Below are 21627 nucleotides of genomic sequence, written 5' to 3' on the forward strand. Positions count from 1 at the left end.
CACGTTCTATTTTTGGTGGGATCTGCTGCAACACATGCACTTTAAAGCAGAAAAGGACCTTCTTGTGGCAGTTCCCTCTGTTGAGGTATACACAAATATAAAAAAGGAGAGTGTGAGCCTTAGGTCTGCTCAGAATACACAGATATCAGAGCAGACAGGGTGGGACAGTAAGGGGCTCTGAGGTGACAGGAGATCAAACAGCATATTTAACGATTAACAGTGTTTTTTCTTGGCTTTTGGAGGCACTTGTCCAACAAAGGTCATGCTTTCTATAACCAGAGAAGCAGTAGAAAGGCAAAGGGTTAGTACTGGTGAACGAGTACACAGAGCAGTTTTAAAGTTTGCAAAACACAAAAAATTTGGCTCATTATGCATCGTATAGTGACAAAAAATGATGCTGTCTGTCAAATAGCATAGAGTAACATGTTTCCAAACCCAGCAATTTATCAAGAAAGCAGAGTGCTTTTGCATAATGAGAGTTGTTTGGAAAAACTTGCTTTTGAAAATCTAAATCAAATAAAAATAGTGTCCACTGTTCAAAAATGTGGTTCGATCTGTAGCTGCAATGCTCTGAAGAAAATATAGTTTTCATTGTGAAATGCAAAATACTGTGCAAAAAGTGATCCAGCACACAGTTTTATTTCATTCAGGTTTCTAGAACAGAGTAACTTCTGTTTTCTTTTTAAGGAAAGAAGGATTGTCCAAGTGTGGAAGATGCAAACAGGCCTTTTACTGCAATGTGGAATGTCAGGTACGGTCATGCAATTTGTGAGAGTGGGGGGAAGGAAGGGGAGGTTTGCTGAACTCCAGTTTTTGTTTGTGTGGCATTGATATGCTCTAATTGCAGCTATGGTTAGCAGCAGTCCAGTCAGTTCCAGCATCCCACAGATGCTGACCATGGAGCTGTGCATTGGACAATCACAGGATTTCGACATGGTCTGCATGAGTCTTTCAAGATCGGTAGCTTCAGGGCTTGGTACCACTGAGACTTTGATTAGAGCTGCCTGTCAACCCACTAATTATGTCTGTATTACTTCTTCCTTTAAGGACAAACCAGATAATTTAACATTAGCTCACTAAACTGGTAAGAGATCCTGTGTCTAATGGAAAAAAATCAAATCACTAAATAGCCATCTTAAGAGAGATTTTTTAGGATTTTTTTTTTTTTTAATATTTGCAAATATTTTGAGTATTGAGACTACCACAGCTGATGGTAGTCATAACCATTTGAAACCTACCAGGCTTGCTCCCTAACTTACTCACTGTGGCAACTTTTATTCTTTTTATATACTTTGTTTTTTAAAGGCCCCTGGAAGTAGAATATAAGTGTACACTAAAGTAGAGCAAGACAAAGACATCCAAAACATTTGCATGCAGTTTAAACTCTACTTTTAACTCAAATTAGAATAAGCACCTTAAAAAAAAAAAAAAAGCCAGAGCTAGAATCTAGCTTTTCTGGGCCCTCAGATTGACATGGAAGAATTATCCCATTTCATGTGGAAAAGCTCAACTGGATTGAATAACGTAAGCTCTGCAAGGTCTGTGGTGCTGGGCACAGAGTGTGGAACAATGCTTATGAAGGATTTGAGTCACCCAAGGTCTGGCATGCAGCTGTGTGTTAGCTATAGGTAATCCAAACCTTTTCCTGCACGTCACCGTGCTGTTGGGTGTGTGGGTACCTGCCGAGTGGTCTCTGTTGTCATTATCATCTGGACAGAGATGTTGTGCTTTGTGCTGTTCAGTTCCCAGGCACTTTGGACATGGCTGTCGCTTTTATTTCAAGGATATATCTTACTCTCCTGTTGCACACGTTTGAAAAGAAGCCCGACCTCTCCTCAGTTTTCCTTCTATTACCTTCCCAGTTTCCTGCTTTCCCACAGAATCTTAGTGAATTGTGGGTGAATCAAATAGCCTTTTGGTTTTGAGGCACCAGGAGAACTCAAAAGGCTTAATAGAAATACATTTTTTACAAAATTTGCAGTAGTTCATAGAACTTCCAAAGTAAAAACTTACTGTATGAGCATCCTTAAGGGTCTTGAGAAGAATATGGGTGAGTTTTAAAGACAGTGTAGAGAAAACCCATGATTCATTCATGAAAAATGTTTTTTCTAAGAAATGTTTCCTCATGACATTATTTCTTAAGAGCCTTTAACTATATGAGGGAAGGAAAGACTTGAACAAAACATCTGTTTAGCAGCTTTTATCTGAGACTGTGAGTTTCTGCTCCTACTATATAAAACTTAAAATGGTTTATGAAGCAGCTAAGCAAGATTTTCTGAAGTAGGAAAGCTCAGTAATTTGTGCTGGGAAAAAATAGCAAGTAGATATCACATTGGAAGTAGAAGAACTTGTTTCTTCTCATCCATGGTCCTTCGCTTTCACTGCCAAGTGGCCCTCCCTCAGTATCCTGACTTCCAGCCTTGACAAAGTTTATACTTTTATATTTAAAAATGAGGAGGGATTGATTTTTTTTTCTCTCCCTGGTAAAGTTATGTACATGTATTGCTTTTTTTTGGATTGATTTTTTCACAAAAAAAATTATTTTTTGGTGGTCAGAATTCTCTCTCTCTAGATGAACATGTTCCTAGAATAAGAATCTGAACTGCTTAAACTGAGTGTCCTTAAGTCTACTAAAGCTGATGCTCATCAAAAGCGCGTCTGTCTTATAAGTTAGTGAATTAGAATCTTTTCTACCTGTTGGTGTGTGGTATGATGCTTTAGATGTAAAGGCCTTTTTTAGATTTTGTTGATGTCTAAACTATAGTATGACCTACACAGGTACTACAAGGTATCACTCTTACTGGTGATATACATATGGTTTTTGACTCCCTAATTGATGTAACACTGTCTTCCATCTTTTGGGTCCTTCTGAGTCAGTCTGATGGAATTTAAGAACGTTGCTGAGATTGAATTCTTTGACATTCTTTCAAAGTTACCTTCAAGCATAATATTCTCTAGAAACCAATCTCCACTGACTTTACATGCTGCACAGACAGTCTGCACTGCATCTTCATCTCTGTCTTCTTCAAAGGCACTTTTCAGCAGTTCAGCAATTCTTTGTCAAAGCCAAAAGGGACATCTGTGCCTTGATAGTGAATTTGTAACACTGGAATGTACAGGAAATGTGTGCCTTTTGCCTCCATGGGCATGAGACATCATGCGACAGGGACAAAAGGGCAGGGCTGTACTTGAGAACTGTCATGGTATTGGTCATTTCACTTTTATTTTTTAAGTTAACTTTTCCCTGTAAATCCATTGGATATTTTACTCAGTTCAGCTAAAAATTACATGTACCCAGCAAGGCATGGTATGATTTCATATGTTGGTTAATACCTTGTTACTCGATATAAATCAGTTGGACAAATGTTTACTATGTGAGGAATACTGGGATAAAAACCCAAAGCTTTTGAGCTTGCTCTTTTCTTACTTAAAGACCTCCTATACCACAATTCCAAGGAATTCTTGCTCATTGTGGGGAGAGGTGGATGTATGCACACACACTGGCTTTGGCACAGTTCCTTAATGTTCCTGTTTCGGTCTCTTATTTTGCTTTTAAGATAGATAACCACATGTTTGGCCGATATTAAGCTGGATGTTTGCGTAGGTGTGGATTCAGCAGTGGATACAGGGCATGTGAGGGTGGAAGTTGCCTTCGCTGTCTGTCCTTGCTGCTTTTAATGTTTTGTGGTTTGGCTCTAGTATGGGTTTGCTGTGTCTTTCTTTTCCCAAGCTCTAATCCAGTTCTCCTTTTAAAAGGGATTGTGATTTCCAGCAGATTTACACCGTCCCACTCTCCAGTGTCGCCTCCTCGGAGCACAGGCCTGTTATTTCAGCCCCCATCTGCAGCTGTTCGGGTCTTGACTTCTTAAATTATAATAATTTTAGTCAAGCAAGAAGAGACCTGTGCTCATTTTTTCCCCTCAGAAATTAGCTGCTGAAACACCCCAAAGAGAAATGTTTTAAGAGGATTACGTGGTTGCAGTTTTGGAACTGGTGAACTTGAACTGGCTACTGGAACTGCTCTTGCTCTTATTACACATGGCTATCATTTATCCCAGACAGAGTGGGGATCAGCTAGCCAGACTGCAGAAAGAGATGTTTTTGTCATGACTTTCAGCATTTGAAATAAATTTTGAACAAACCATTTATGAGTTTTTCTTAACGTGTCATGTTAAAGGCTGCTGTAGTTGGTATTGCTGGAGTAAGTGAAACAGGTATTTTTAACCAGCCTCAAAATGTAGTTGCAGACCTGTAATTAGCATTAAGCAGGTGTGTTTTAAATGGGACCTTGTAGAAACTGCCTACTCCTCTTTGATGAGCTGTAGAAAAAACACAAAATTTTTTTGCTGTAATGATTCTGCACAAAAGGATTTTGACAGTGCAAGATTGCTTTGGGTGTCTGTCCCCCTATACAAAAACTTTCCCAATATACTTTTCTTTGATAAATGTCTCCTGTGAGTATGTTGAATGTTAAACCATGAAAGTCAAATACCCTCTATAGCCCAGCATTTGGTAAATGATGATAGGGAAGGATGGCTGTGAAGATACATGAAACTTCTACGTTCACTGCTTGTTGAAAGGCTGTATCAGAGAACTTTACCAATTAATATCAGACATCAGAAGTTGCCTCACTGAAATTCAGTTAAAGAGTTGGATGCCATTTGATCACAATTGGACCTTAAGATTTTGAAGAAGTGAGCTTAACCCCTGCACTGGCTTGCCCATCATTTCTCTCTCGTATTTGTGTGTGTGTCTTTTTAATTGAGTGAAATAGAACAGATTTTGTATATAGTATTGTAAAAGTCCATGTGAAAAAGGAGGTATGATGACATTTGTTTGGGCTTAAGTCTTAATTTTTTTTAATATTGTGTTTTGTTAATTGTTGTTTTTCCCCAAAGGTGAGCTATAAGACAGTGTTCTGGGAATCAGTCCAATAGTCCTGGACAGCAGAATCTTTTTGAAGAACTTGGTGAAGAGGAGTGTTTCCATGCTTTGATGTAAAAACCATAAGCTTTAAAGAACTTCCCTTCCAAAAATGTTGTCATTCTTAAATGAAGGGAAAAATACTGTGGTTGTAATGAAAATAGGAAGAAAATGTCATTAATGAAGCATTAGGGATTCAGTTAGAACAATGCTACTTGTTATAATTCAAACTACTTGGAGGAAAATGTGGAAAAGAATGCAAAATACAGTCCTGCTGTGATCGCAGGGAAAGCTGCTCTCATGGTGTTTCTATCCCAGGTATTACTCAGTCATCAGAACTCTCTTTTTTTTGTGGTGTTTCAGGCTTTTATCTCATTTTGCACAATTCAGCCGTATCTTGTCCCTTTAACCTCCCTACCAGTTCATATAACTCAGTATGATTCTGCCTGGGGAAAGATTTTAATTAACGATGTGTAAAGAATAAAGGGACAAATGGATTTTTTTTAAAAACACTGGTTTGAGACAGGCACGTGATTTTGCATTTTGATTTTTTGTTTTATCAGGTAATTTCTCCTGTTTATTTAACAGGTGTGTATGGATGAGAGTCCTGCAAAGCTTCAGGTTCAGTGTCTTCACTTTTTGAGCAATCATGCTAAAGTTAGAGGGTATCCTGGGTGGGCAAGAAGAGGTGAGAGGTAACATTTCCCCTCTGTCTCTTTTTAGCCTTTAGCCTGTAGATTCCTAAGCAGAGGCTGTCAGGAATTTTCCAGAAATGATTTTGGGGCATACGTAGGAAATGGGTCTCTCTGGGGATGCATTTTGTAGTGTGACAGCTGTAGGAGAGTTGAGAGTGTAATTTCACATGACATGATTACAGTGTAATATACTATTTTGGTTCTGGTCTGTATTGCCACATCCTCTTAGAATATTTGCACTGGAGCTTATTTCAAGCAGCCTGTATGTAGGTTTTTTTGGAAGTACCATACTGAGTTGTCAAGGACAGCAAAGTTGACGTTGTGAGGGGTTAAATACCTTTGCAGTGTTGCACTGCTTCAAATCCTACCCAAGGCTGGGGCAGGTGTTGACCTTTCTTTTCCTAATAAAATAACCTCCTAAAGCTGTCCATGCCCAGGGCAGTTAAAAGAGCTGTTTTCAATGGAAGAATTTTTGGTGTAGTAGCTCTGAAATTAGTAAGCTCGGCTTTTGTTTTGATCTGCAAAACCTGTAAGTAAGTTGGTCAGCCAATGTAGGAGGCACTGAGGGTCCTGATTGCCCTGGCTGTTTAACTGCTTTGGGTTGTTGTATGTAGCCTACAGCTGTAGTTCCCACAAGGAATTCATCTCCCACTAGACCTGTATCATATCTACCAGTCCTGTGTAGATGCTTTAGACAGCCTCCAGTGTGTCTCTCTAGTGTCTCAAATGGCTCTTGCCTTTAGTGGCTAGGCAGCTGAGAGAAATTGTTTCTTCTGTGCTGCTCAGTCACTGTGATGGGCCATATTGTTGGGTTTTTAAAATTATTTTTAAAAATTTGGGGGGGTGGACCAACACAGGGTTTGGGGTACTGGGTGAATCAGAGTAGGGGATTTAAGAACATTCTGGAGGGTGCTAAAAGGTTTTCAAATTTTCACTTACAGATTTGTGGGATTTGTTGTGAGTTTTTTTCTCTGCTAGTGTTTTCCACCAGTTTGAATCGTATGAAAACAAAATTTGATGCTCCCTATGCAGACAGAACACTATAGGTCTGTTCTAATGTAGTGCTATAAATATGTGTTTGGGATGAGATATAGCAATAAATAACTGTGCATTGCTTGAATATTTCCATGTTTGAATGAATATGCAAAATGGAATTTGATGCAGTCTGAGGACAGCCTGGACTAGTGCAGATTGTTAATATGTGTTTCTGTGCTATTTTTTGGAAGATTCTTTGGCTTTGGGTGAAACTTGTAGAGTGACAAAAGCCAGTACCTTGTGCCATCACTCCTGTATGTTGTTACAGTATGTTGAACTAGGAAAATGCTATACATTAACTAAACAATATTCTATACATTTAACGAAAATGTTTGTCTATCTTACTGTGTTTTCATTGTCTAGTTGTACTTTTATTCTTCAATATTTAAGGAAAAAAATCTGATAATTCCATCAGAATGTTTGGGTTTGACCTTACAGTGAAATGATTCTTAGTGATTGTGAATCCATTGACTTCAGCCACTTTATTCCTGATTATACCAGGGTCGCCTCATAATGAGGGGCCAAGGTATTAAATGGAAATGAACCCAATAAAGACATCAAGTTCAGACCTACAGCATCCTCACATGCTTGAACTGAACAATAAGAACTGGTGATTTATAAATCATGTTGTCTGTTTGCTTCTTCGTCATTTAATACTTTTTTTCCATTGAGTAAATGAAGATGTTCTGACCTCAGCTCATCCCTTGTGAATTTGTTTGAAAAAAGCAGGATAGCTGTACCTCTTAAATGTGACTCAAGCTTTTGTTCAGATTTAGTGAGCGTCATCTTATTTTTTAAAGGAAATACATTTCACTTGACCTCTAGGATCTGGCAGGACTTGTTGCATCCCCTTTTTCGTAAGTTTTTCTCTGTGGCACTTCTTCATGTTTTTTTTTTTAATTATATTTGTCTGTGTTTTCAGAAGGAAGACTGGCCAATGCACAAGCTGGAGTGTGCCTCCATGTGCGCCTTTGGGCAGAACTGGCATCCCTCAGACACTGTGAGGCTAACAGCAAGGGTCCTTGCCAAACAGGTGAGCAGGAGGCAAGGCTTGGGAGGTTTGCTCCTGCTCTGGGTGCCAGGGAAGGCAGGAAAATGAAAACTGACCGACAGTAACTTCCCTGCAAAGAACACACACAAGTTTCCTGTGTACAGACAGGTGTAACACAGAGCTCGAGCAGCTGGATGAACTGACCATCAGACCACTGCAGCAGGGTCAGAGCCACCAGAGCCCAGCTGGAGACTTTTGTGGAAAGCTAGAAAAAGGCTGGTGGGGTCTTCAGCTGTGTAGCTGTAACCTATGGCCAAGGTACTGCTGAACAGAGCCTGGAAATGTTTACTGATAGTTTCACATTGGTGTTTCAGCCTCTCTTCTGGGAGATTTGAGCTCTTGGTTACACGTGTGGGCGAGCACCAAGGCCATGCTGATGAAGAGAAGGAAGAATGAGATTTGGTATTTGGGCTTAAATTCCAAGGAGTGCTTCTAGTGTTACCTGGCTGTAGGCACTGATATATTTATGAAGCAGTTGCCTGTTGTGTTTTTCAGCTACAGTTGCATAGCATTATGTAGCATATAACTCCCAGTACATTTGTAAGGTAAAAACACCTCTGAGGTATTCAGGATAAACATTTATGATTATGAATTAGCTGGTGAAAAATAGAGTTTGAGAGAGAAATCTCAGATCCTTGGTCTTTGGAGAAAAAAAGTATTGAGAAAGGAAGGAAGATTGCAATGTCAACCTCCATTTCAGTGTTCCCTGACTATATGGATACTGAGGGTAACACGGGTGCTTACACAGAGGGGATGGGATTCATGAGTTTCAAGGTTATTATGCTGTGTATCTTTGTAGAGCTCTAAACTCTCTCTGCAAAAACAAAACCTCTTTGAAGCCTATTTTTGTGATTGAGGTCTGCTTATGTGACAAGGGCAACTTGGATACTGTATGTAAGGAGGATTTTGGTGGCCTGCTGGAAAAGTAGCTGCATCCTTGCTGTGTGTGTAGGTGTGTGTGTGTGTGAATGTACATGTGTGTGACTTAATTAAAGAGTGATTTGCTGGTGATCCACAAACAAAATCGAATGTTTAATGACAAAAAGTTGTTAGAGTAAATTTCTGCTTTTATCACTTACAGGGAGGTGGGAGAACCCTACATGTCATATAAAAGCTAAATATGCAAACCATAGTCCCTGAACCTCAGCTGCTGGGCCACCTGCAAAGCCATATTTAATGGCCAAGATTACAAAGAAGTGGCCTTAGGCCAACAGTGGAGCATTGCTTTTGAACTCTGTCAACAGTCAGTTTATTCACTTTCCTCAAAGCAAAGCCTGTCTTCTGCCTGCTTGCTATTGTTAGCAGCTTTCTGGGTTCTAGAACAAAGCAAATGACATATTCAAAATACTGTTCAGTTTATGTATATAAATTTGATAGGAGTTCATCTTTGGCTGCCTAATTTGGTGTGGAGAGAATATTTCTATGCCTTTACTTAGGGTAGTCAATTTAACTCATTGCTGTTTATCAACTCCTATAAATTCCACAGACTGTGGATTTGGGTTTGTCTTACAGGTAGGAGTCCCCAGATTCTGAATGAGTAAACAATACTGCCAAAGCGAAGCATTAAAATATTTTCTTTTTATTTTTTACCTCGTTGTTAGCAAATTCACCCTGAAAGAACACAATCAGAGAAGCTGTTTGCTGTAAAAGAGTTTGAATCACGTAAGTAAGAAAGGCTTGCAGGTAAACAGAGGTTTTGACTTAACTATATTAATGATTTGTTTCCCCATGGTGCCCCTCCATCAACGCCTTTCAGAACATCCCACTCCTGCTGGAGGAAGGGAATAAACAAAGAGAACTGTGGTTCCTCATTTTTTTGAAAGTGCAGTGCTCTTTTTTCTTTTTTTTTTTTTCTTGGCTGTTTGTGGGAGCTGTAAAACAAGGATGAAAACCTAGACAGAGTTAATTATGTAGCATACATCCGTCTCTTGCTTCTCTAGTATTCTAGTGTCTTTTGAGAATTGTAATGTTGTAAAATTAAAATAGCTGGTATTTGTTACCAGGAGGCATAAAATCAGAGACAGCACAGTTGCTTGATGGTGACAGTGACTAAGGGGCTAATTGCAAAGCCCTCTGGACTGTGCTTCAGTGTCACTGCCAGTCAAATCTGACATGTTATATATGATTCCATGTCCTAAATGCTCTAAAATAATCCACAGAAGGAGGTAAGGCAATGGCTCACTTTTAACTGGAAATCTGTTTACATCCAGTAAGGCCAAGTTAGAAACTGACCATTAGTAACCACCCTGGCACAGTCTTCACCAGTCTGTGATTTTCTTTCTTGGTGCTGAGCATAATATACACAGAGAGAATGGGTTATATATTCACATTTCTCATTCTGATGGTTTCCAAAACCTTTTACAAAATGCTGAATAAATGCACTCATTTCTAGGACTTGAGGTAGCAGAGTAACCAAGCACAGTAGTCTTATTTGCTTCCTGAACAAAAGCTGCTGTCATTGCTTTTGGGACAACTTGGGGAACAAGGGGGAAAAATGCCAACATTTAACTTTGCCTAGGGCAAGGATAGTTTTTACAGGTAAGTTGGCAGGATTGAGGCTGAGGAGAATGGGTAAGTGCTGAAGTAATTTCTGTGTATTCTTCTGCATTGCAGCTTGTCTTCAATAATTTATTAATTTGGGAGCTAAAAGGCTGAAATGTTTTTTTCTGTTGCAGTGTTCCACTTGTCCTCTAGAAGCCTTTGTTTTGTTAGCAAGCACCACTGTTCCTGCTGGCTTTTTGACTCACCTCACTGCTTTAGCACACCTTTACTGTGTTCATCAGTTGTCTTATGCTTTACAACACCATACACAAGACAGGGAAAGGCACCTGGCTGGCAGCTGGAAGCTCAGAATTTCGTATTTCTGATTTGTCTTAATTCTCATCAAATGGTCCAGTTTCATTTTCCTCAGTGTTTTTTGTGACTCGCCCATCATTCACATCTGCTCTTACAAATCATTTCCTCTTTCTTCCACTGTTGTGCAGCCTTTTCTTTCCATTATTGTTTTGAGTTGGAGAGAGCAGGAGAGAACTATTAACACTGCCGCTGTGAGAGAGTGGATTAGGAAAAAACTTCCAAACACTCTGCTCTTGAGGGGAGAGGGAGGGGACCAGTGTATATGGTTGATCATCTAGCTTGCTTTGCATGGACGAGGCAGGAGAAGGTTCAGTGGCCATGGCTTTGGCTAGAACCTGTCACGGGCCTGAGGGTAAATCTCTGAAGAAACCCATAATGGAATACAGCTGGCAGGTGTGCCAGGACATTTCCACTGATGTTCCTGCTGTCTCCTATTAGAGGATGCCTGCAGTCTAAACACACCTCTGTTGATGGTCACCCCCCAGCCCAGACGTGGGCACTTTCAGGCACTGTTTGCTACCTCCTGAAGCAGGTACCTGCAATAGGTCAGGTGGATTGCATTCCTGGGCATCCTCATGTTATCCTCTTCTTGCTGCAAAGAGAACCCCTGTAATTAGCCCCAGTGTTGTTGCCAGATCCCTATCATGTGTGGCCACAAATAGTTAGGGCTTCTGTGCTGGGAAAGACCACATCTTTTAAAAGCAGCAGAGATAAGCAGTCTTAGCAGCAGTTTGGGCTAGTTTGTGCTGTTAAGGAATAGGTCTGCATGAGAAAATTTCATTATATAAAGCATGCTTTCAGGTGGGTGATGTTGAGTTCACACCACAATAGATGGGGCCATGTCGCTCATAAGGTCGTGTCAGACCAGCTGAGGACAACTATCCACAGTTGATAGGCTTCCAGAGGGCCAGGGCTGGCTGGGCTGCTCGCTAGAGTTAACAAATGCACTTTAAAGACCATAACCCTTCTCCCAAGAAAGTGAAGCCTGTGTCCAATTATTTGCTAATCTAAAGATGTCAGAAAATGCGTTTTAATCCTTCATGTTCTCATAGTGCACGTGTGGCTTTAGCAGAGGCAACCTTATGTTTGTGGAAGAGCAGACACTTCTTGCAGTACTTCCAAGTGGCTTGTCCTTCAGGGGTTTCTGTTAAAGTGTGGGCCTCTTCTAACCTAAGTCTTCCTGGGGGGTTTTCCTGTTACTGAAATGGAATGTATTCTTTGTCCGCAGACCTTGACAAGCTAGACAATGAAAAGAGAGAGCTGATTCAGAACGACATTGCTGCTCTTCATCACTTTTACTCAAAGCACTTGGAGTACCCTGACAATGCTGCCCTTGTAGTTCTCTTTGCACAAGTAAGTTGGCTAGAACACAGCCTGCTTAGGTGGATGGTGCTGTAGGAGTTTAGCCTTTCTGAAAGGGGGAGAATGTTAATGGCAATGGAAAGAGTAGCTCTTTGCTTATCTTGGGGACAACTGAGTATACTTGAAGGAGAAGATCTGCTCGTTGAGCAGTAGTGGCTGGATCTGCCCCATTTCTTTCCTGAGGGGAGAGGCTCTTGTATGCAGACTTTCCATTATGTGCTTCTCAAACACTGAATTAAAGGGGAAACAGCCTTTAGTAAACCCTGTCAAAGTTAAGCTTCTTGTGGGCCAAATATAGTGTGGCTGTTGTTGAACTAACATGGAAAGCTGCTGGCCTGAGACCCTGCAGAGGTAAATCCTTCGTTCAGGCTTCAAACTTGTGGAAATCCTTGCTGGTCAGGTCATCATTGTGTTTGACCTTCACAGGGAGTAAACTTCAGAGAAGTAGAAAGAGCAGCAGAAAGCGCAGCCTAAAACTTTTATCTGGTGTGTGGCTTTTAAATGTAGTCAGGTGGTTTGGCCATCTGGAGAGATGAAGGAAAGACAGGATGTCTTGTTAGATAACTTCTGATATGTCACTTCTTTTTTCTCACCTACTTTTCATATGCATCTGAATTGAACGTATTGTAGTGGATGGAATAATACACCAGTGGAATACTGAAAGATCCATTTTCTTCTTTTTCCTCTTTTGCTTCTATATAAGCTAGTTTTGTACTTAAGTTTCTGAGTAAAATAATATCTTGAGATGGGGGCAAATGTTGACTGCTGCGATGAAAGCTGACATGGAAATAGCCTGTTTGGTAGAGCTGGGCATCTACCAGCAAGAAGGCACAGTTACTATTTCCTTGATACAGAGGTACTCTTATTCTGTAGGGGAGTGATTCTTTAGGATGTTTAGCATCTGCTTATCATCCCTTGTGTTGTTTCTAATTACACATTTCCTTTCAATGACGAGGGATTTTTTCTCTTTTGAAGACTTTACAATTTATATTTGTCAGAGGGATACTTTGAAGATGTCAATACAACCAGTTTATTGCAGTACTTTGAATATTTGTGTTAGAATGTAGCCAGAATTCCCCAAAGATTACATTATTTTGGCTATAATGACTTTTGTTTCATGTCCTGTCCAAGAGCAGCTCCACCAGATTGTGGTACTTTAACTGACTTCTGTGAACTGCTGACTCCCAGATCTCATATTCCATCCAGTCTTCTCTATGGATGTCTGATGTCATCTGTAGGTGTTACCTTAAGCTCATCCTGATCATCAGGTATCAGATCATCTTGTCATCAGTGTCTCTGCCACTGTGGACATTAGAATTTTTTGAACTAAAATCTCCAGAAGTCACCTGGATGGTCCTCAGAAGTGTTTTACGGGATGCAACCTTATGAGGTGTTCTTCTAGAAGAAAGGGAGGTATGCTTGTACTTGACATGTACAAACATGTTTCCTAATAATTAGTTAACTGGACCTAAAACCAGTAGTATGAATATGCTGCTGCTCCTTTGTTTTCCTGCAATACTTACTCTGGCCCCATGTGGTCTGTTTTGCTCCTCCATTCCCCATTGTTTCTCCCTGTGGTTTAGGGCAGTCATTTGGGACTTGCATACTTTGACTCCTTCCTCATTACTTTTAGTGGACTTTGCCTGATGCTCTTCCTTACACAGCTAAAGTGTAAGTGATCCTTTTGAGTGGAATAGCGTTCTTTTGCCCAAAGTCCTTGCCTTTCACTGCTCTCTTCTCTGGCTGTTGGCATCATTCTACTTTCTTTTGTCCCCATGGAGTATAGGTCTTGAGGCTGGAGCTTTCCTTCCACAGTGTTACCTTGTCATACTCTTCGAACAATTTCTCTCGTCTCAAGTTCCAGCATCTCACCTTTTCCTTGAAGACCTTGCATTTCATGCCTCCCTTTGCACATTCTCATTTCCACCACTGGGAACAACCTTGAGCTCCAGTTTTATTGCTGTTATCTCTTCACTCCCTACACTTGGCCTTCTTTTAGTCATGCATTCATCTGGTGAAACCAGTGATATCTCATTCCTTCTAATCTCTCCTCCTGTATCATTCCTAATATGATACTTTCATGAAGTGTGTTGTCTCTGGCTTAGTGGAGGGGAGTTGGTGATAAGGTACTACATATTTTTAAATATTTCCCTGTGATTCAGAACCATCAAGCTGTTTTTTGTCAGCCTTGTAGCCTTATGTTTTTACTTGCTGTTGATATTATCTTCCCCTTCTCTTGTTTTTGCATTCAGCAATTACATGTTGGTTTTGGTTCAGGTATGCTCTTACACTGGCCAGTGCAGTAGCATGCCCATCTTGAGAGACTGGGAACCTTTGGGTGCTGTATTGCTAAAAATAACAGAATAAATATCAAGCAAAGATAGCAGAGATACTGAGGAGTGAATAAGGACACTTCCCTTAATTGTGAACTCACTCTAAAAGGTTCATACCTGAGGAGTGCCTTCGGGTATTTGTGTGTTTCTAAAAGCCAGTCCAGGCTGCATTCCGGCTTGTGGGACATATCACTTTGCTTGGTGAGCAGCCTGGTCTACTGGAAGATGTCCCTGCCTCTGGGGACTGGAGAAAAACCAAGCGATTGGAACTTGATCTTTACAGTCCCTTTCCAGAACAAATACTGCACTGTCCTTGATTGACTGTTCCTGTGCCCTTTCTAGCTTTAGCTGGACTTGGCCATGTTGTTTTAGTGAGTAGTTTTAGTGCTTTACTGGTGCTTTATTCATGTTTGTAGGGAGATAATGGTGAATGTAGAGAGGTTCTCTTTGTGTCGGTATGTGTGTGACTTGAAGTGGAAGTGGAATAAAGTACTTGACTGAGGTGCATTTTGGCCACTTAAAGTCATATAAACCACATGAAAAAAGCTGAAACTTCTGTAAGATTCCTTTGACTTGGATGAGAACAAAAGTGAGAAAGTTTTAAAACCTGCTTGAATCTAGTCTATAAGAGAGTTTTGTGAACAAGTTCTTTTGATCCCGTGTCTGTTTAAATTAGGAATACACTTCCTCTCATACTCTGTCCTTTTTCTGTCCCCTCCTATTCTATGTCTTTACGAGGTTCAAGTCTTTCTCAGTGCTTTTGTTGTTTTCATGTGTGCTTTAGCTGTAGCTGATATGTGCAGTCTTTGATGACAGGTGCTGTTGTGGCAGGTCTCTGTGACATATGCTCCATCAAAGCTCTGTACTGCCCCAGCCTGGCTGAGTTTGCTGCCCTTCATTCCCACATTGCTCCTTGCATGTGTAGTTCTGCTTTGGCCCTTTCCTTGTCGTGGCCCAATGAAGTCTCTTTGCCTCATGTTGGGGTGAGGTTTTGTGTGCTCTTTCTCTTGGCTGGCCCACTAGATGTGTCCTGAGCAGGTGCAAGTGTTGAACTGTCAGTTCTTTGGTGTCCTGTGCATTCCTTTGGAGAGGCATTCTATCCTCACTTCACTTGTTGAGATGTCGTGGAGCTCCCTGTGAGTCTTGGGGAGGTGGATGGAAAATTTTAAGCAAATATCTGCAATTGTGTTTGATGTATGAGAATGTGACATGAGTACATGTGGAGTACTCAGCTGACCAGCAGCTGATCCAGCACCTTTCTCTTTTTTCTTAGGTTAACTGTAATGGCTTCACAATTGAAGATGAAGAACTCTCTCATTTGGGATCAGCCATATTCCCTGAGTAGGTTGATTTTAATATTTTAAAAGTAAAACTAACTTATTTAAAAACAAACAGAGGAAGTAGATATCTACCAAAAGAAATCAGTTTATCTTGTTTTAAATATCTTTAATTGGCTAATAAAATGTGACCAATTATTTGCAGTAAAATCCAGTAATTTTGGTAAAATTGCTCATGTAATTTGTTTTGAAACTTAGATTGTGAACTGTATTCAGGTTGGTAGAAACACTTAACTTGGGTAGCAGGTTCTGGGCAGGGACATCAAGTAATGATCAAAGCCAAGTGAAAAGGATTGCAGGTGACTAGCTCTGTTCACAACCTTCTGGTTTGGGTGGGTATAATCCTTCACCTGGTGCTCTCTGAACAATATCCCTTCTACCTTTGTTCCTTGGCAAATAGTAAATCCCTTTCATAACTTCTTTGAGCCTCCTTGCTATGACAATGGAAAAAAAAATGTGCAAGCTTCTTAGCTTTACAAATAAACTGCAGATGTTACGTGTTAGCTGCAGTTCGGGAGTGGGGGACCACAGCTTTCTTTAGGGCCAAGAAACATTTCTTGCGTTTTTAAATCTTCCCTTCCCACTTAATATTGTAGCAGAGGAGGGTATTTTCTGTCCCTGATCTTTGCACAGCCTGTATGAAGGTATTAGCACTGAGGCTTAGTTTGACTTCCTGGTGAGGCTCGGATTACTCGAAGCTTATCTGTGTCAAGGTAACCTGAAACTCACAGATGCCTGCTTAAAGCGGGATGTGATTTTGCCAAGTGCTGCAGACAAGCAGTAGTAGCTAGTCCTTGCTTCACAGATTCTTCTTCAGGCAGGTTTGTCTGCAGTTCATATCCCTGATCTACAGGTTGGAAATTAATGCCTTGAAATGCCCAGGATCAGAGTCATTGTGGGAAGAGGAGAGTATTAAACCAAGCTGTTTTGGAAAAATGTCCAACACCATCCTTTGTAAATGCTCAGGATATAAGAGTCAGATCTTTCCTACTTAACAGATATGCCTGTGAGCTAAAAATACTGAAGAGACAGTTGTTATTTTGCTAGATTGGAAGAGAAAGAAATAAAATTACAAGTTTTATCTCAGATAAGCAGTGAACTGCACTTTCTCCAAGCTTGGTATTAAGGGGGTTTACTTTTCTCTATCCATCCAGGTTTTTGTCCAAGTCATGTGCTTGTATAACAGAGATCTCCTCCCTCCCACTTCAAACATGGAGGCTGTTTACATTTGAATAGAATCCAGCTAAAATTTTAACACCCATCTTAAGTTGCAATGCAGCAAAGGCTTTTGTTTTCATGTGTTTGCTTGTTTCCTTTTGGGTTAAACATGTTTTTCGTTCTTTCTCCTCTGAGGAAAATAGTCTGTCTATCATGTTGATGGTAAAGCTATATGAACATGCCTGTCAGCTGTCCTGTAGCACTGTAAGAAAGGGAAAATAATAACTTACCTAGTAATGCAATAATAGGATTTAAAAATTGTAATGATTCATTAGCACAGCCATTCTCCATATCATTAGAATAAACAACAGCACAACAGATTTTCCCAAGGTTACCTTCATGTTAAGCCTCAGAATAAAAACAGCTTACTGACTGAATCTTTCAGACTTATTTATTTTGTGAAGTGGTGCTTAACTTTTTGTCTGTTGCTTGTGGTGGTGGTTGGGGAAAACATTTACTTTTCTACTTTTACAGTGTTGCATTGATGAACCATAGCTGTTGCCCAAATGTGATTGTGACTTACAAGGGAACCTTGGCTGAAGTCAGAGCTGTTAGAGAGATTGAGCCTGGAGAGGAGGTAAATGCACAGTGTTTGAATGTGCTCTGTACTTGTGCAACCTGACAGGATTCATTCTGCTTCTCAGGGTTCATTTCTATTAGATGGCTACTTAATAATAGGAAGGAAGGATCTCATGTTTCTCAAAGAAATGCAAGATGGTGCTTTGGAATAGTTAGGGTGGCTCTGGAGGACTGAAGGGATTTTTGGAGACAGTACCCTATTTTGTGCTAAAACATGGGAAGGGCACCTGCAGCAGTCACTGTGTATCTGCCAGCCTCTCTCTCAGTTTGCCCATCTGTAAAATGAGGCTGAGTTTACTGATGTTTGGCTGGTGCTTTGAAATTCCAAGATCAAAGCAAATTATTACTGCTATAATAGTTCCCAGTATAATAGTAATGTGTTGAAATTGAAGCCAGAATAAACAAGGTAAATGGTACAGATAAATCCTCTGACTTCTGTTTGGACAGAGCATCCACAAAACATGGGACTTGGTCATATCACCTCAGTGGCATCTGCTGGGAAGTCACAGAACAAATGTGTGTTTTTAGGTGGAGTGAAACTGAACGCAGAAGGATAAAAATCTGTGAAATTGAGTAAGGCTCTGGGTTTACCTTGAAACTTTCTCAATCAAATAATGAATTTGGCTGGGAGTTTTAAACAGAAGAGCTGCACTTTACTTTAAAAAACCAAAAAAAGATGTTAAACAGAGTTGAGGAGGATGTTCAAATATCTGCAGGGAATGAAGATACTGAACATCCTCTCTGAGGATGGAGTTTGCACAGTTTCAATGGCTTATTTGTAAATAATAATTAAGTGGGTGAAGTTAATGCTGATAAGCTCAGATTTGATTTTTGATAACTTCTACTGTTTTCTGAGGTGTGTGATAGCAGCCTGCAAGAAAGGTAGAGAGGTTGTTTTTATGGATTGTAGCTGTTCCCCGTTGTGAACAAAGTGAATTTAGTTGCTGTAGCCAAGGGTGAATGACTCAGGTGAGCAACTTCTTTTGATGCCGTTTGCCAGCGATGATTTGTCTGTGATGCTGGCAGTCACTGCAAATGCATTGTGGTAACAGACAAGGACTGATTCTGGCTTCACAGTTTTGCTGTGGAATCCCAGACATTTTCAGCATGTTAGGGGGAGGTGTATCATTAGAGGTAGAGAAGTGGACTCTTTACCTTGCTCAGCATCTTCTTCAGCTTGAATTCTGCCTTAGAAGCTGCATCAGCTCTCCAGGACCTCATGGATTTTGCTCATTTGCTTTTCTGACACTTCAGAATTTTCTAACTGTGAGCTGTGGCTGTGTGTGGTCGCTGTGCAGTCTCCCAGCCTGTGTCTCCATCTTCAGGCTCCGTGTAGCCATTGCAGGGCAGCACTGTAAAGTTTTTTTGCTGTAAATGTGGTTCCTGCATTCCACATGCTTTGAAAATATCGAAGGGAGGAGAGGAGTGTGAGGGAAAGTGTGAGATGACACACACTTAAGAAGAAGGTGCACTGTATGAAATTACATGTAATTTTGCTTTTAAAGAAAAGAGAAACTTTAAGTATAAAGACTGAGCAAAGCATTTCAAATAACCATAAATGAGGAAACGGAGCTAAAGCTGTTCCTTGGTCTGCAGAATGATCAACTGCACCGTGCATAGGACGTGTTTCTTGGGGGAGATCTCATTTTAAAAGCAGAGCATTAAAGCTAGTTGCAGGGGTTCTTTTCTGAAGACCATTGAAATAGAGGAAAACTTAAGAATAGTGTATATGAAGGGCCTTTAAAATGATCAAAAGCAGGTTTTCTTTGCTTTAAAATATTGCTGCTGAAGTAAATCTGATATTCATTCTCCTTGAACTGGAGCACTGGGCCTCTCTTCTTTTCAGAGATCTAAAGGTCTTGTCCTAAGTTTCTAAAGCTACTAGTGACTCGTGTTGCCCCAATTTTTGTAGGTTTTCAGAAAGAAAAATTTGAGATTCCAGCCTCCAAAAAACCAGGCCACTGTAATTTATCCTAGGCTGGATACCTGAAATCATTATTTTACTTCTGAAAAGTAGGCATCTCTTTGTAGTCTGACAGGAGCCTGAGATTTATGCTGTGATAGTTTCCTTATCCACACCTGAATCTTGCTCTCCTGGGTGCAAGCCAGGGTAATATTTGAGGGAAATTCCACAACAAATAGGAAAAGAACACTTCTCTGTCAGGCTGCATTCACAAGTGACAACTCCTGATGCTGCCAAGGGGCTTGGAATGTGAGGGAGCAGCCAGGTGATGTGGCTGCAGGGGTCCACAAGCTGCATGAATATGTAGTTGTCATACTACATATATCAGAACTAGTATAATAAATATGTTTAATGATGCTGCTTCTCACTAACTGCTATTTTTTTTTCACCATGTAGATTTTTAGCAGCTACATTGACCTGCTGTATCCCACAGAAGACAGAAATGACCGGTTAAGAGACTCCTATTTTTTTAGCTGTGATTGCAGGGAGTGCGTTACGAAAGAAAAGGTAGTGCAATTGGTGTGAAATATACTTCTGACTGTCAAGGCACCCACCTATGTCCTTAGATGCAATATTCTATCATCTGGGTTAATTACTTTTTGGAAAGTAGGATAGTGGGATGGGGGGAGGTTTTGTTTTTCTGTCTTTCTGTCCAGAACGCTTTCTGATACTCATTCTTTCCACTGTAATTATGACACTTCAGGAAATTTCCTGGTAGAGGCCTATTTAAAGTTCAGCTGCAAAGCAAAGATGAAAACATTGTTAAAAGTAGATAATTATACTGTGTCTATGCTACCTGGCCAAAAGAATTAAGCTCAGAAATTTTTTTTTTTTTGTAATTTCATACTTTCTACCAACTCGCAGCAAGGAAATCTTGCTTGGGGCATTTCTGGGGTCCTGTTCTGGGATAGAGTACTGCTGCATTTCCTGGTTGGGGCATTACAGTCAATTCTAGGTGACACTGTATGGCATCTCTGGATGTTTTGGAGACCCAGCAGAATCTGAGGAATGGCCTTCCCTACAATAGCATCAGATTGATCTGCTCAGGGACAGTGTGGTCCTGGGTCATAGTCCCTGGTGAGGTTCAGGCCAGGGTTATTTTTGTTCATTAGACATGAGCTGGTGCCCCTCAAAGGACAAAGGAAGATCCAGACAGTCTTCCTGAAAACAAGGTGTTAAATGTTTTAAAGAAAAGCACTTCTTGGAGGGAAAAGGTAGATACTGAGACAGCTGTGCCTGTGCAATCATTTGGCCCTCCTTCACTGAAGGTCCTACAAGAATTGAGCTCTGTGTAGCTTATCTGTCATTCCAGACAAGATCAGTGTGTCTGGCACAATCTAATCCTTAAGTTCCAGATCATTTTTCCTCCCATCTTCACCAGGCATCCTTTTAAGAGCTGCTTCCCAAAGCGACCAGGCAACCATCTCCTTCCCCTAAATGGTGTCATCTTTTGTAATTTTTTTTCCCAAATAGTACCCAATACTGTTGCTTGAGATCATTCTGCTGGTACCATATCAGTTTTTCCCCACAGTTACCTTGATAATTTTGCCATGGAATTTAATGAAGCCAGGATTTCACCTGTGATTTTCAACAATCTTCTGCTCTGGGAATCACCTGTCACTCATTTTCCTTCAGTTCTGGAAAGAGTCCCTGTAGCTCTCTCAGCTGGCAGATTAAATAATAAAAAAATAAAGAAATCTAGCAACAATGTGAAGCTTAAACAGCAAAAAATTGTCTCTAAATTGTAGCTGACTTCATGAAATAGTATGTTAGATAGATAAGAGTAAGTGGAGCTGTCCAGCAGAAATAACAAAATACATGGAAATGTGGTTTTGTCTGTAGATCTGAAGGATCCTTTTCTGTGTTTAAATTCATGTAATTTTCCACAGAGACATCACTTGGTAGTTGACCTAAGGTATTTGAGCTGTTATAGCCCTAAAACTAAGGCTAAATTTGTTTTAAACCCTAATCTCTTTGAAACAGTGAAATTTCTTATGTAAAACTGCTTGCAACACACAACTGAAAAGCTATTCGATCTTTCAAAAGAAAGGGACTTCATGGAAGTAGAGAATAGCAGATGAACTGGAGGGCCAGGGGATCCTAGGATTTCTAGCCAAGGCTTTAGAGAAAAATTGCAGGTGCACATTCTACATTTGTTTTTTCATTCTTTGAAGAGCTTAAGTTCGCATCTGTGTCTTTTTATTAGAGTAATTTTGTATAGCAGGTGCACTTTTATTTGTAGGGCTTGGAACCTGCCTTTGTAAGGTCCATTGTG

The 21627-nt window shown here is 40.4% G+C and overlaps 1 protein-coding gene across 5 annotated transcripts in view; it reads left to right on the forward strand.

The window, feature by feature from the left end:
• Positions 1-21627, forward strand: part of SMYD2 (SET and MYND domain containing 2) — a 29144-nt gene that overhangs the window by 2302 nt on the left and 5215 nt on the right. The window contains exons 1-8 of one of the 5 annotated variants that reach the window (XM_032102981.1): positions 720-751; positions 5512-5611; positions 7576-7686; positions 9306-9366; positions 11789-11913; positions 15529-15596; positions 17285-17387; positions 19749-19859. In XM_032102981.1, the coding sequence (XP_031958872.1) occupies positions 5573-5611; positions 7576-7686; positions 9306-9366; positions 11789-11913; positions 15529-15596; positions 17285-17387; positions 19749-19859 (618 nt within the window). In that variant the 5' untranslated portion in view covers positions 720-751; positions 5512-5572. Of the gene's footprint in view, positions 1-687; positions 752-5511; positions 5619-7575; positions 7687-9305; positions 9367-11788; positions 11914-15528; positions 15597-17284; positions 17388-19748; positions 19860-21627 lie in introns of those variants that run through there. The other 4 variants (XM_032102979.1, XM_032102983.1, XM_032102982.1 and 1 more) reach the window with 4 other exon arrangements.

The sequence above is a fragment of the Corvus moneduloides genome, chromosome 3 (genome assembly GCF_009650955.1).
Source record: "Corvus moneduloides isolate bCorMon1 chromosome 3, bCorMon1.pri, whole genome shotgun sequence".
NCBI lineage: Eukaryota > Metazoa > Chordata > Aves > Passeriformes > Corvidae > Corvus > Corvus moneduloides.